At 41.6% G+C, this 13,531-nt stretch overlaps 1 protein-coding gene across 1 annotated transcript in view; it reads left to right on the top strand.

The window, feature by feature from the left end:
• The window catches only part of NUDT11 (nudix hydrolase 11), a 526,486-nt gene extending 515,354 nt beyond the window's left edge, over nucleotides 1-11,132 (top strand). Inside the window, exon 2 of the mRNA XM_050777100.1 lies at nucleotides 11,123-11,132. Within this exon, the coding sequence (XP_050633057.1) occupies nucleotide 11,123 (1 nt within the window). The 3' untranslated portion in view covers nucleotides 11,124-11,132. The remainder of the gene's footprint in view (nucleotides 1-11,122) is intronic.
• The last annotated feature ends 2,399 nt before the right edge of the window (nucleotides 11,133-13,531 follow it).

The following is a 13,531-nucleotide window of genomic DNA, read 5'->3' as shown; positions in this document are numbered from 1 at the left end:
CCATATTTGCTCCCTCTGTCTGCTTCTCCATCTATTCTGTGTGTCCCTCCTTCCCCTTGCCACTTTCAGTGCCACAGGAGGGGACCTAAAAACAATTCTAACTGCCTGGGATCCCTTAAGGGAAACAGAAAAGGCAACACAGGCTTCTCTTTTAGGGAGGAAACTTTGTTTATCCTCATGGAATCCCAAGAATTGTAAGTGGAGAGATTCAAGTCTGAAGCTCTACTCTCTTTTGCACTAAACTCCTTGATCTCTTTGGCTATTAGGTACATACATGTGCACATATAAATGTTATATGTTGTGTCTACATATATGTGTATGGTCATACATATCTTTACATATTATCTACACATGGTATCACAATAACCTGAATGAGTACTCATAAATTAAATGCATAAGACCAAATATTTTTTCAACTTTATGTGACTTGAATAAATCTTTTGGTAAATAAAACTAGATTGTTATTGTTGGTTTAATAAAAACAACTATGTCTTCTGAGCTAACAACAAAATATACATGTACTTAACTTTAAGGTTCTTACTTTCATGATACTTGCCGAACATACACTAATATAAAAATGGCTAATAGAAAATTTCACTTGTGATGACTAGGTTTTTCTAATGTCTCCTAAAACTGCCTAAACATAATTGTTAAAATTAAATGAATAAAATAGATGTAAATGAGATAAAAGTTTATAAACGAACTTTTCACAAGAAAGATTTATGATATGCTTACTTAGGTTTTTTCAATGCTTTTTGTAACCACACCCTTAGAGTTTTGCTAAACTAAATTAAATGATGGGTTAGGGCTCAGACGCCATGGAGACTTTGGAACAAACTGTCCCTTCATCAGAGACTAGTCCAGCAAGAAAGTTCCCATAGTTCATAATATCATATTGAAGGAAATAAAAATGTATACCACAAACATTGGCCAGATCTAGGCAAGATTAACTGAGAGTCTGACTCTTCCCTTCACCCCTGCAATATGACGCTAGGTATTTTCTTTTCTCATCCAAGAAAACCTGCTCCAGGGATTCCCGAGCAAGATGGCCAAATAGGAATAGCTCCATTCTGCAGCTCCCAGTAAAACCAATGCAGAAGGCAGGTGATTTCTCCATTTCCAACTGAGATACTCGGTTCATCTCACTGGGACTGGTTAGACAGCAGGTGCAGCCCACAGAGGGCAAGCAGAAGCAGGGTGAAGTGTCACCTCACCTGGGAAGTGCAAGGGGTCAGGGAACTCCCTCCGCTAGCCAAGGCAAGCCGTGAGGGACTGTGCTGTGAGGAACAGTGCTATCCCACCCATATACTATGCTTTTCCCATGGTCTTCACAACCCACAGACCAGGAGATTCCCTTGGGTGCCTACATCACAAAGGCCCTAGGTTTCAAGCACAAAACTGGGCAGCTGTTTGAGCAGACACCAAGCTAGCTGCAGGTTTTTTTCATACCCCAGTGGTGCCTGGAATGTCAGTGAGACAGAACCATTCACTCCCCTGGAAGGGGGGCTGAAGCCAGTGATCCAAGTGGTCTTGCTCAGTGGATTCCCCCTGCCTATAGAGCCTAGCAAACTAAGATACACTGGCTTGAAATTCTCCCTGCCAGCACAGCAGTCTGAAGTCCACCTGGGAGGCTCCAGCTTGGTGGGGGAAGGGGCATCCTCCATTACTGAGGCTTAAGTAGCTGGTTTTCCCCTCATGGTGTAAACAAAGCCACCAGGAAGTTCAGACTGGGTGGAGCCCACCACAGCACCACAAAGCCACTGTAGCCCGACTGCCTCTCTAGATTCCTTCTCTCTGGGCAGGGCATCTCTGAAAGAAAGGCAGCAGCCTCAGTCAGGGACTCGTAGATATAATTCCCATCTCCCTGGGATAGAGCACCTGGGAGAAGGAGTGGCTATGGGCACAGCTACAGCAGACTTAAACGTTCCTGCCTGCTGGCTCTGAAGAAAGCAGCAGATCTCCCAGCACAGCGCCTGAGCTCTGCTAAGGGTCAGACTGCCTCCTAAAGTGCGTCCCTGACCCCTGAGCCTCCTGACTGGGAGACACCTCTGAGCAGGGGTCAAAAGACACCTCATACAGGAGAGCTCTGCCTGGCATCTGGTGGGTGCCCCTCTGGGACAAAGCTTCCAGAGGAAGGAGCAGGCAGCAATCTTTGCTGTTCTGCAGCCTCCACTGGTGATACTCAGGCAAACAGGGTCTGGAGAGGACCCCCAGCAAACTCCAGCAGACCTGCAGAAGAGGGGCCTGACTCTTAGAAAAAAAACTAATGAACAGAAAGCAATAGCATCAACATGGAAAAAAAAAGGACAACCAAGCAAAACCTCTATCCAAAGGTCACCAATGGCAAAGACCAAAGGTAAATCCATGAAGATGAGGAAAAAACAGTGCAAAAAGGCTGAAAATGCCAAAAACCAGAAAGCTTCTTCTCCTCCAAAGGATCACAACTCCTTGACAGCAAGGGAACAAAACTGGATGGAGAATGAGTTTGACAAATTAACAGAAGTGGGCTTCAGAAGTTGGCTAATAACATACTCCTCCAAGGAGCATATTCTAACCCAATGCAAGGAAGCTAAGAACCTTGATAAAAGGTTAGAGGAACTGCTAACTAGAATAACCAGTTTAGAGAAGAACATAAATGACCTAATAGAGCTGAAAAACACAGCACAAGAACTTCATGAAGGATACACAAGTATCAATAGCCAAATCGATCAAGTGGAAGAAAGGATATCAGAGATTGAAGATCAACTTAATGAAATAAAGTGTGAAGACAAGATTAGAAAAAAGAATGAAAAGGAACAAACAAAGCCTCCAAGAAATATGGGACTATGTGAAAAGACCAAACCTATGTTTGATTGGTGCACCTGAAAGTGACAGGGAGAATGTAACCAAGTTGGAAAAGACACTTCAGGATATTATCCAAGAGAACTTCCCCAACCTAGCAAGACAGGCCAACATTCAAATTCAGGAAATACAGAGAACACCACAAAGATACTCCTCATGAAGAGCAACCCCAAGACACATAAGCATCACATTCACCAAGATTGAAATGAAGGAAAAAATGTTAAGGGCAGCCAGAGAGAAAGGTCGGGTTACCCACAAAGGGAAGCCCATCAGACTAACAGCGGATCTCCCTGCAGAAATTCTGCAAGCCTAAAGAGAGTGGGGGCCAATATTCAACATTCTTAAAGAAAAGAATTTTCAACCCAGAAATTCATATCCAGCCAAACTAAGCTTCATAAGTGAAGGAGAAATAAAATCCTTTACAGACAACCAAATGCTGAGGGATTTTATCACCACCAGGCCCACCTTACAAGAGCTCCGGAAGGAAGCACTAAATATGGAAAGGAAAAATTGGTACCAGCCACTGCAAAAACATCCCAAAATGTAAAGACCATTGACACTATGAAGAAACTGCATCAACTAATGGGCAAAATAACCAGCTAGCATCATAATGACAGAACCAAATTCACACATAACAATATTAACCTGAAATGTAAATGGGTTAAATGCCCCAATTAAAAGGCACAGACTGGCAAATTGGATAGGTGTCAAGACCTATCGGTGTGCAGGAGACCCATCTCACGTGCAAAGACACACATAGCTTCAAAATAAAGGAGTGGAGGAAGATTTTCCTAGGAAATGGGAAGGAAAAAAAAAAAAGCAAGGGTTGCAATCCTAGTCTCTGATAAAACAGACTTTAAACTGACAAAGATCAAAAAAGACACAGAAGGGCATTCCATAATGGTAAAGAGATCAATTCCACAAGAAGAGCTAGCTATCCTAAATATATATGCACCCAATACAGGAGCACCCAGATTCATAAAGCAAGTTCTTAGAGACCTACAAAGAGACTTAGACTCCTACACAATAATAATGGGAGACTTTAACACCCCACTGTCAATATTAGACAGATCAACAAGACAGAAAATTAACAGAGATATTCAGGACTTGAACTCATCTCTGGACTAAGCAGAACTAATAGACATCTACAGAACTGTCCACCCCAAATCAACAGAATATACGTTCTTCTGAGTACCACATTACACTTAAATTCTAAAATTGAACACATAATTGGAAGTAAAACACTCCTCAGCAAATGCAAAAGAATGGAAATCATAATAAACAGTCTCTCAGACCACAGTGCAATCAAATTAGAACTTAGGATTAAGAAAGTCACTCAAAACCACACAACTACATGGAAACTGAACAACCTGCTCCTGAATGACTGCTGGGTAAATAACAAAATTAAGGCAGAAATAAATAAGTTCTTTGAAACCAATGAAAACAAAGACACAATGTACCAGAATCTCTGGGACACAGCTAAAGCCGTGTTTACAGGGAAATTTATAGCACTAAATGCCCACAGGAGAAAGTGGGAAAGATCTAACATCGATACCCTAACATCACAATTAAAAGAACTAGCAAGAGCAAACAAATTCAAAAGCTAACAGAAGACAAGAAATAACTAAAATCAGAACAGAACTGAAGGAGATAGAGACTCGAGAAACTATTCAAAACATCAATGAATCCAGGAGCTGGTTTTTTTGAAAAGTTTAACAAAATAAATAGACTGTTAGCCAGACTAATAAAGAAGAAAAGAGAGAAGAATCAAATAGACACAATAAAAAATGTTGAAGGGGAGATCACCACTGATTCCACAGAAATACAAACTACCATCAGAGCATAGTATAAACACTTCTACACTAATAACTAGAAAAATCTAGAAGAAATGAATAAATTCCTGGATACATACACCCTCCCAAGACTAAATCAAGAAAAAGTCAAATCCCTGAATAGACCAATAACAAGCTCTGAAATTGAGGCAGTAATTAATAGCCTACCAACAACAACAAAAAAAGCCCAGGACCAGACGATTCACAGCCGAGTTCTACCAGAGTTACAAAGAGGAGCTGGTACTATTCCTTCTGAAACTTTTCCAAACAATAGGAAAAGAGGGAGTCCTCCCTAACTCATTTTATGAGGCCAGTATCATCCTGATAAAACCGGGCAGAGACACAACAAAAAAGGAAAATTTCAGGCCAATATCCCTGATGAACATCTATGCAAAAATCTTCAATAAAATACTGGCAAACTGAATCCAGCAGCATACTGGAAAACTTATCCACCACAGTCAAGTCGGCTTCATCCCTGGGATGCAAGGCTGGTTCAACATACGCAAATAAATAAACGTAATCCATCACATAAACAGAACCAATGAGAAAAACCACATGATTATCTCAATAGATGCAGAAAAGGCCTTCGATAAAATTCAATACCCCTTCATGCTAAAAACACTCAATAAACTAGGTATTGGTGGAACATATCTCAAAATAGTAAGAGCTATTTATGACAAACCCACAGCCAGTATCATACTGAATGGAAGCATTCTTTTTGAAAACCAGCACAGGACAAGGATGCCCTCTCTCACCACTCCTATTCAACATAGTATGGGAAGTTCTGGCCAGGGCAATCAGGCAAGAGAAAGAAATAAAGGGTATTCAAATAGGAAGAGAGGAAGTCAAATTATCTCTGTTTGCAGATGACATGATTGTATATTTAGAAAACCCCATTGTCTCAGCCCAAAAACTCCTTAAGCTGATAAACAACTTCAGCATAGTCTCAGGATACAAAATCCAAGTGCAAAAATCACAAGCATTCCTATACACCAATAATAGACAAACAGAGAGCCAAATCATGAGCAAACGCCCATTCACAATTGCTACAAATAGAATAAAATACCTAGGAATACAACTTACAAGGGATGTGAAGGACCTCTTCAAGGAGAACTACAAATCACTGCTTGAGAATATAAGAGAGGACACAAACAAATGGAAAAATATTCCATGCTCATAGATAGGAAGAATCAATATTGTGAAAATGGCCATATTGCCCAAAGTAATTTATAGATTCAGTGCTATTCCCATCAAGCTACCACTGACTTTCTTCACAGAATTATAAAAGCTATTTTAAATTTCATATGGAACTCAAAAAGAGTCTATATAGCCAAGACAATCCTAAGCAAAAAGAACAAAGCTGGAGGCATCACACTACTTGACTTCAAACTACACTACAAGGCATACTACACTACATGTATACTATACTACAACTATACTACAGTAACCAAAACAGTATGGTACCGGTACCAAAACAGATATATAGACCCATGGAACAGAAGAGAGGCCTCGGAAATAATAACAGAAGAGAGGCCTCAGAAATAATAAACAGTATGGTACTGGTACCAAAACAGATATATAGACCCATGGAACAGAAGAGAGACCTCAGAAATAATACAACCATCTGATCTTAGACAAACCTGACACAAACAAGCAATGGGGAAAGGATTCCCTATTTAATAAAAGTTGTTGGGAAAATCCGCTAACCATATGCAGAAAACTGAAACCGGACCCCTTCCTTACACCTTATACAAAAAGTAACTCAGGATGGACTAAATATTTAAATGTAAGACCTAAACAATTGCAACAAAAGCCAAAATTGACAAATGGGATCTAATTAAACTAAAGAGCTTCTGCACAGCAAAAGAAACTATCATCAAAGTGAACAGGCAACCTACAGAATGGGAGAAAATTTTTGCAATCTATCCATCTGACAAGGGGCTAATATCCAGAATCTACAAGGAACTTAAACAAATTTACAAGAAAAAAACAACCCCATCAAAAAGTGGGTGAAGGATATGAACAGACACTTCTCAAAAGAAGACATTTATGCGGCCAACAAACATATGAAAAAAAGCTCATCACTCGTCTTTGGAGAAACGCAAATCAAAACCACAATGAGATACCATCTCACACCAGTTAGAATGGCGATCATTAAAAAGTCAGGAAACAACAGATGCTGGAGAGGATGTGGAGAAATAGGAATGCTTTTACACTGTTGGTGTGAGTGTAAATTAGTTCAACCATTGTGGAAGACAGTGTGGCAATTCCTCATGGATCTAGAACTAGAAATAGCATTTGATCCAGCAAGCCCATTACTGGGTATATACCCAAAGGATTATAAATCATTTTACTATAAAGACACATGCACACATATGTTTATTGCAGCACTATTCACAATAGCAAAGACTTGGAACCAACCCAAATGCCCATCAACGTTAGACTGGATAAAGAAAATGTGGCACATATACACCATGGAATACTATGCAGCCATAAGAAAAGAATGAGTTCATGTCCTTTGCAGCGACATGGATGAAGCTGGAAACCATCATTCTCAGCAAACTAACACAGGAACAGAAAACCAAACACCGCATATTGTCATTCATAAGTGGGAGTTGAACAGTGAGAACATATGGGCACAGGGAGGGGAACATCACACACCAGGGCCTGTCGAGGGGTGGGGAGCAAGGGGAGGGATAGCCTTAGGAGAAACACGTAATGTAGATGACGGGTTGATGGGTGCAGCAAACCACCATGACACGTGTATACCTATGTCACAAACCTGCACGTTCTGCACATGCATCCCAGAACTTATAGTATATATATATATAAACCAGCTCCAAAGTAGCATTGTTAACCTAGCTATTCCTCAGGTAGGAGTGGAACTACAAAAAACAGGAACATCTGTACAACATGAAACGTTGTGAATATCATAAAAGATAAAATATGGAACACTTGGTAAAAAAAACCTTATGTATTAAATATGCTCATTCGTATGCAAATATATGTAAATATTAATTGAAATGCTGGCCGCACAATGGAATCTTAAATCAAGAGGGCCTAATAATACGCCATGAAAATGATGAGAACTGATATGGTTTGGCTATTTGTCCCCTCCAAATCTCATGTTGAAACGTGATCCCCAATGTTGGAAGTGGCCCCTTACAGGAGGGGTTTGGGTCATGAGGGCGGATCCCTCCTGAATGGCTTGGTGCCCTCTGCATGACAATGAGTTCACAAGAAATCTAGTTGTTAAAAAGACTCGCAGATCTTCCCCCACTCTCTTGCTATCTCTCTCCTCATGAGACACACTGGTTTCCCTTGCCTTCCACAATGAGTAAAAGCTTCCACAGGCCTCACCAGACAGAGATGCTGGAGTCATGCTTTTTGTAGTCTGCAAAACCATGAGCCAAATAAAGTTTTTTCCTTTTTTAATTTATCAATTACCCTCATCAAGTATTCCTTTACAGCAACATAAAATGGAAAAACACAACAGCTGAGCAATATTTCAGTTCAGATCCCAGCTAAGCCCTGCTGTCACCCTATGATCTTGGGCCATAGACTTGGGTCATAGCATTACACTCTTTTTCTCTAACACAGGCATTTAGAGAAGAACTGTCCCAGGTGGCCCAGGATTCAGTGAGATGAATTATGCAAACCTGTCACTTACATGGGCATATGCTCCAAAGAACTAAATGCAGGGATGGGTATATATAGGTATAGACTCAAAAAGACTAAAAACACCCATATGTATAGCAGCAGTAATCACAATAGCCAGAAGTTGGAGGCAACACAAGTGCCCACCAATAGATGAGTAGATAAACAAAATGTGGTATATAATATTATTCTGCCTTAAAAACAAAGGGAATTCTGACACATACTGCAACATGGATGAAACGTCAGACATTATGCAAAGAGAAATAACCAAGGCACAGAAGGACAAATATTGTATTGTTCCGCTTATCTGATCTACCTAGAGTAATCAATTCACTAGGACATAAAGTAGAGAGGTAGTTTCCAGTGGCTGGAGGAGAGAGGAATAAGGAGTTAGTGTTTAATGAACACAGAATTCCTGTTGGGGATGATGAAAAAAGTTCTGGAGATGGATGGGAGTGATGGTACACGACCACTGTAAATGTGGTTAATGCCATAGGACTGTATAATTAAGATGATTTAAATGGTAAATGTTAAGTGTATTCAATCAGAAAGAACACAGGAATGAAGTACTGATGTATGTTGTAACATGGATGAACCTTGAAAACACCTTAAGTGAAAGAAACCAGACCCAAAAGCCACATACTGTATGAGCCAATTTATATAGAATGTCCAGAACAGCAAATGCATAGAGTCAGGAGGAAATTAGTAGCTTCCAGGGACTGAAGGAGGGGGAAATAGGAAAGGACTTCATAATGGGTACTGAGTTCCCTTTGGAGGTGATAAAAATGCTCTGGAACTAGACAGGTGGCTGTACAACACTGTCAGGTGTTAAATTTCACCAAGTTGTGTACTTAAAAATGGAAGCCATCATTCTCAGCAAAGCAACACAGGAACAGAAAATCAAACAGTGCATGTTCTCACTCATAAGTGGGAGTTGAACAATGAGAACACATGGACACAGGGAGGGGAACAACACACACCAGGGCCTGTCAGAGGATGAGGGGCAAAGGGAGGGAGGGCGTTAGCACAAATATCTCATGCATGCGGGGCTTAAAACCTAGATGACGGGTTGATAGGTGCAGCAAATCACCATGACACATGTATACCTATGTAACAAACCTACACATTCTGCCCATATATCCTGGAACTTAAAGTGAAAAAAAAAGGTTACAATGTTGAAATGGTGAAATTCATGTCAAGTAAATTTAGCTCAAACATACTCATCTCTTATATTTATTTCACTGTGCATAGGATTTGTTCCTCAAAGGACATGGTGCAAAGTTGCAGCCTTCCTGAGCCCTGGCCACAGCCCAAAGTCATAAGAGATAGAACTCTTTATTATGAACTAGTGGCTTTCATGGCTGGACAACAAAGCGCAAAATAGTGCCTTGAGACTGACTTTTTGATTGACAGGCAGGCATCCCTGCCCCTGTCCTCTGCCACCTGCCCTGACAGTTGGGTACACATTCCCAGGACCTATTTCCCCTTCTGCAAGAAAATGATTTGCAAGGACCTTATGGTATAAACCAACCAGTGAGCTCTCCTGGGCATACCCACTCCTGGAGTATTCCCACAGGGCTTTCTTCCCTCCCACTCTGCTCCCCTCCACCTACCCATCAATGCTGCACAGCCCCCGAGTCCTTGGCACTCAGTCAGGCAGAAGGCATCAGGCTATGCCAGAAACAGCCAGTGAAGGCTGGTCACTGCTGGTCATGGCCAGTTCAGACTGGTGAAGCCTGGTCAATACCAAACAAGACTGATCAAAGCTGGGCACGGTCAGTCAAAGCCAGTCAAATACGGTCAATTCTGGTCACAGCCAGTGAAAGTTGGTCATGGCTAGTCAAGACCAGTTCATTGCAGTCATGGCTGGTATAATGAGTCCCAGACAGTCAAGACTGGTCTAGACTGATCAGAACCTGTCATGCCCTGTCACAGCCTGTCAAAGCCAGTCAAGACCAGTTGATATCAGTCAAGGCTGGTCACAGGTCACATTGGGAGTCAGTGTCAGGTTCAGAATCTGGTTTAGGGTTTAGGGTTAGGGTTAGGGTTTAGGGCTAGGTTTAGTGTAGGGCTTGTTATGGGGTTGTATTTAGAGTTAGGGTTGTGGTTATAGTTAGGACTAAGGCTAGGGCTAGGGCTAATTACATGGTAATCAGCAAAAATAAATCACCAATAAATAGTTGGTTTCCAGAAAAATAAAATAGCAAAGTATAAAGATGATTATATCCTGGCTTTTGCCTTCTCTTTCAGTCTGGTTTTCTACAAAATTGAGCGATATACACATGGATTTCCTTAACTTTGCAAGGATGGAGAAAGAATAAATGCCTGATAGATGACATAACGCCCATTTCATCATTTATTCATCAGACATTGATTGAATACCTGCTGTGTGTGAATTGATGTGCTAAGTGTTGGAGTTTGTGCATTTTCCCCCTTATACTACATACACTCAGCACAGGACAGTTCTGGCCACCAAATGAGAGAATTTTTCACACATTAACAAATTTTCCTATTATCTGCAGACACCGGCTGGACGTCCTACAATTCAGTCCAATTCCATCACTAACTGGAGTTAGCATAGATCCCGCACTTTAAGGGTGCAGTCCCACAAGACTGCCTCCCACCCTAGATGCCAATCTTAAGCCCCAGGTTTTCACCTGTACTTCTGACTGGCTATCATTCAAGGTTCCTATGACTAGGCTTTGATAATTTGCTAGGACAACTTACTGAACTCAGGAAAACACTTGTTATATTTACCAGTTTATTATATAATGAAGAATATAATGATATAGATGAACAGCCCTTGAAGAGATACATAGGGGTGAGGTCTGGAAGGGTCCTGAGTGAAGGAGCTTCTGTCCCTATGGAGTTGAGGTGTGCCACCCTCCTCATTCATAGGTGTGTTCACCGAGCTGGAAGCATTCTGAACCCATAGTTTAGGGACTTTTATGGAGGCTTCATCACGCAGGTATGGTCTATTATTAACTCAATTTCTAGCCTGTGTCCCTTTCCCCGAGGATAGGAAGTGGAGCTGAAAGTTCCAAGCCCTCTAACCACGGCTTGGCTTTTCTGGTGACCGGTTCCATGCAGGAGTCCACCAAAAGTTGCCTCATTAGAACAAAAGACATTCCTATTACCCAGAAAATTCAGGCTCTGTGTCAGAAATGGGGATCAGAGATCAAATATTAGAACAAGAGATGTTCTGTACACTCCTATTGCTCAGGAAATTACAAGGGTTTTAGGAGCTCTATTCCAGGAACTGGAGACAGGAGACGAAACATATATTCCTTGTTATATCACAATATCACAAAGGTATAAGGGTATATGTCATCAAAGAGAAAGATAGAAAATTATAAATCTGAAATTACTAATATGGGTTAAAGGGGATAAAAAGGGACAGTGGAGGAAGAAGGTTAAGAAGAAGCAAGGCAAATTGTTTTAATTGTTCACAAAAACCCAATGTACATGTTAATCACACATATATATTGGGTGCATTTGTGTTCGTGTGTGCATATATGGAAGAAGAGATGCATTAAATGATGGTCACTGTATTTGTTAGCGCTGCCAAACCATATTACCGTCAACTTAGTGTCTTAAAGCAAAGCTCATTTATTAACTCGCAGTTTTTCATGGCTCAGAAGGCCAGGAATATCGTGGCTTAGCTGGGCTCTCTGCTTAGGGTCTCGCAAGGTTGAGATGAAAATGTAGGCACGGATGCATTCCTTTCTGCAGGCTCTGGGGAAGAATCTACTTCCAGGCTCACTCAGGTTGTTGGCAGAATTTAAAATTTCTTGTGGTTGTAGGACTTGGGTTTCCATTGCTCACCCACGGTCAGCTGGGTCCTTTTTCTGAGGAACTTCGGACTGCTGCATTCCTTTTCACACGGCACCCCCACCTTCAAACCAGCAACGACCTGTTGAGGCCTCACGCTTCAGATCTCTGATTTCCTTTTCTGTTCCTACTTGCTACTTTTAAGGGCTCAAGCGGCTACATCAGGTCCACCTGTATAATCCAGTATAATAGCCCTATCTTAAGCTCAGCTGCTCAGTAACCTTAATTGCATGTGTAAAGTCCTTTTTGCCATGTAATAAAACGTATTTGTGGGAGTGAGCCCTGGGAGTGAGGATCTAGGGGCCAAATTTCTGCCTGCCACAGTCAGCAGAAAATTAATTGCAGTCACCTCCAGGCAGAACAATTTCAAATGGTCTCTAATTTTAACCACACGCATCCCTGAGTTGTTTCACTTTTGAAAGTAATTCATATGTACTCATTATAATCAGGAAAAGTAGCAATTTATTCCAAAGAAAAACAAAGGGCACGGGAGCAAGAGCTTGGCTCTTCATTATAGATTAGAGTTTGGTAGGCAGGGAGAGGGCGTGTTCTGTAGGTCCCCTGTGGCCTTGTGTCTAGAGGAAAGGATCCCATCCCTTTCTTGCTTAAGACTATCCAAGCGCTTCCCTTACTTTCACAATCTGGGAAATGATAAGATTCATTTTTGTGAATTTAAGTCTAGGTGGAGATCTGTGTGTCGCTCCATACCAGGTGCCCAAGATGATATACTGGGCCTTTGAAGCAGGTTGGAGGACTTGAATTTTTCAAGGCATTTCCAGGAGACCACTTCCAGCAGAGTCCTAAGGAAACAAGCAGCCCCCAAAAAGCTCCAGTTTTTCACAGTCCTTTGGGAGACGTCAGGAGGACTAACTCCCAGGTATCACATGTCTGGTTTACAGGCTGGTAAACTTCCTCCCCTGGCCACTCTCAGGCCCAACTAGAGGGAGAGAAAAACAAGTCCACTGGTCTGCTGGTGTTTTCTGGGCTACAGGTTACTATTTCCTGGAATTCAGTCTTCCAGGTCAAAAAAATCCCTTATGTTTTCCCATAAGGGATTGTTGTAAATCAGGTGTGTGAGGGATGGCAGGAGTCCTCCACATCCTTTTCAGTGACCAGTGAAGTGACTGACTTGAATATTCTGTGTGAAGGAAGGGGTAGTCTATATTCTATCAGGAGCTCCCTAGGGTTGACAGTGGGGAGTGTCCCTTGAAGTTCAGTACTGTGCAGGGATGAGCAGAGCAGCAAGGGCTATGCCTGGCCACCTTTGAGCAGGGGCCACACCGAGCAGAGGCCTCTGTTTAGGCGAGACTTTACAGAGACACTGTCAATGTTCCTGATATGGAAGGAGCCTGCTATAGGACCGTCCTTAC

Source organism: Macaca thibetana, chromosome X, assembly GCF_024542745.1.
Source record: "Macaca thibetana thibetana isolate TM-01 chromosome X, ASM2454274v1, whole genome shotgun sequence".
Taxonomy (NCBI): domain Eukaryota; kingdom Metazoa; phylum Chordata; class Mammalia; order Primates; family Cercopithecidae; genus Macaca; species Macaca thibetana.
The sequence above is the reverse complement of the archived record's forward strand: the minus strand, read 5'-3'. Positions and strand labels throughout refer to the sequence as shown.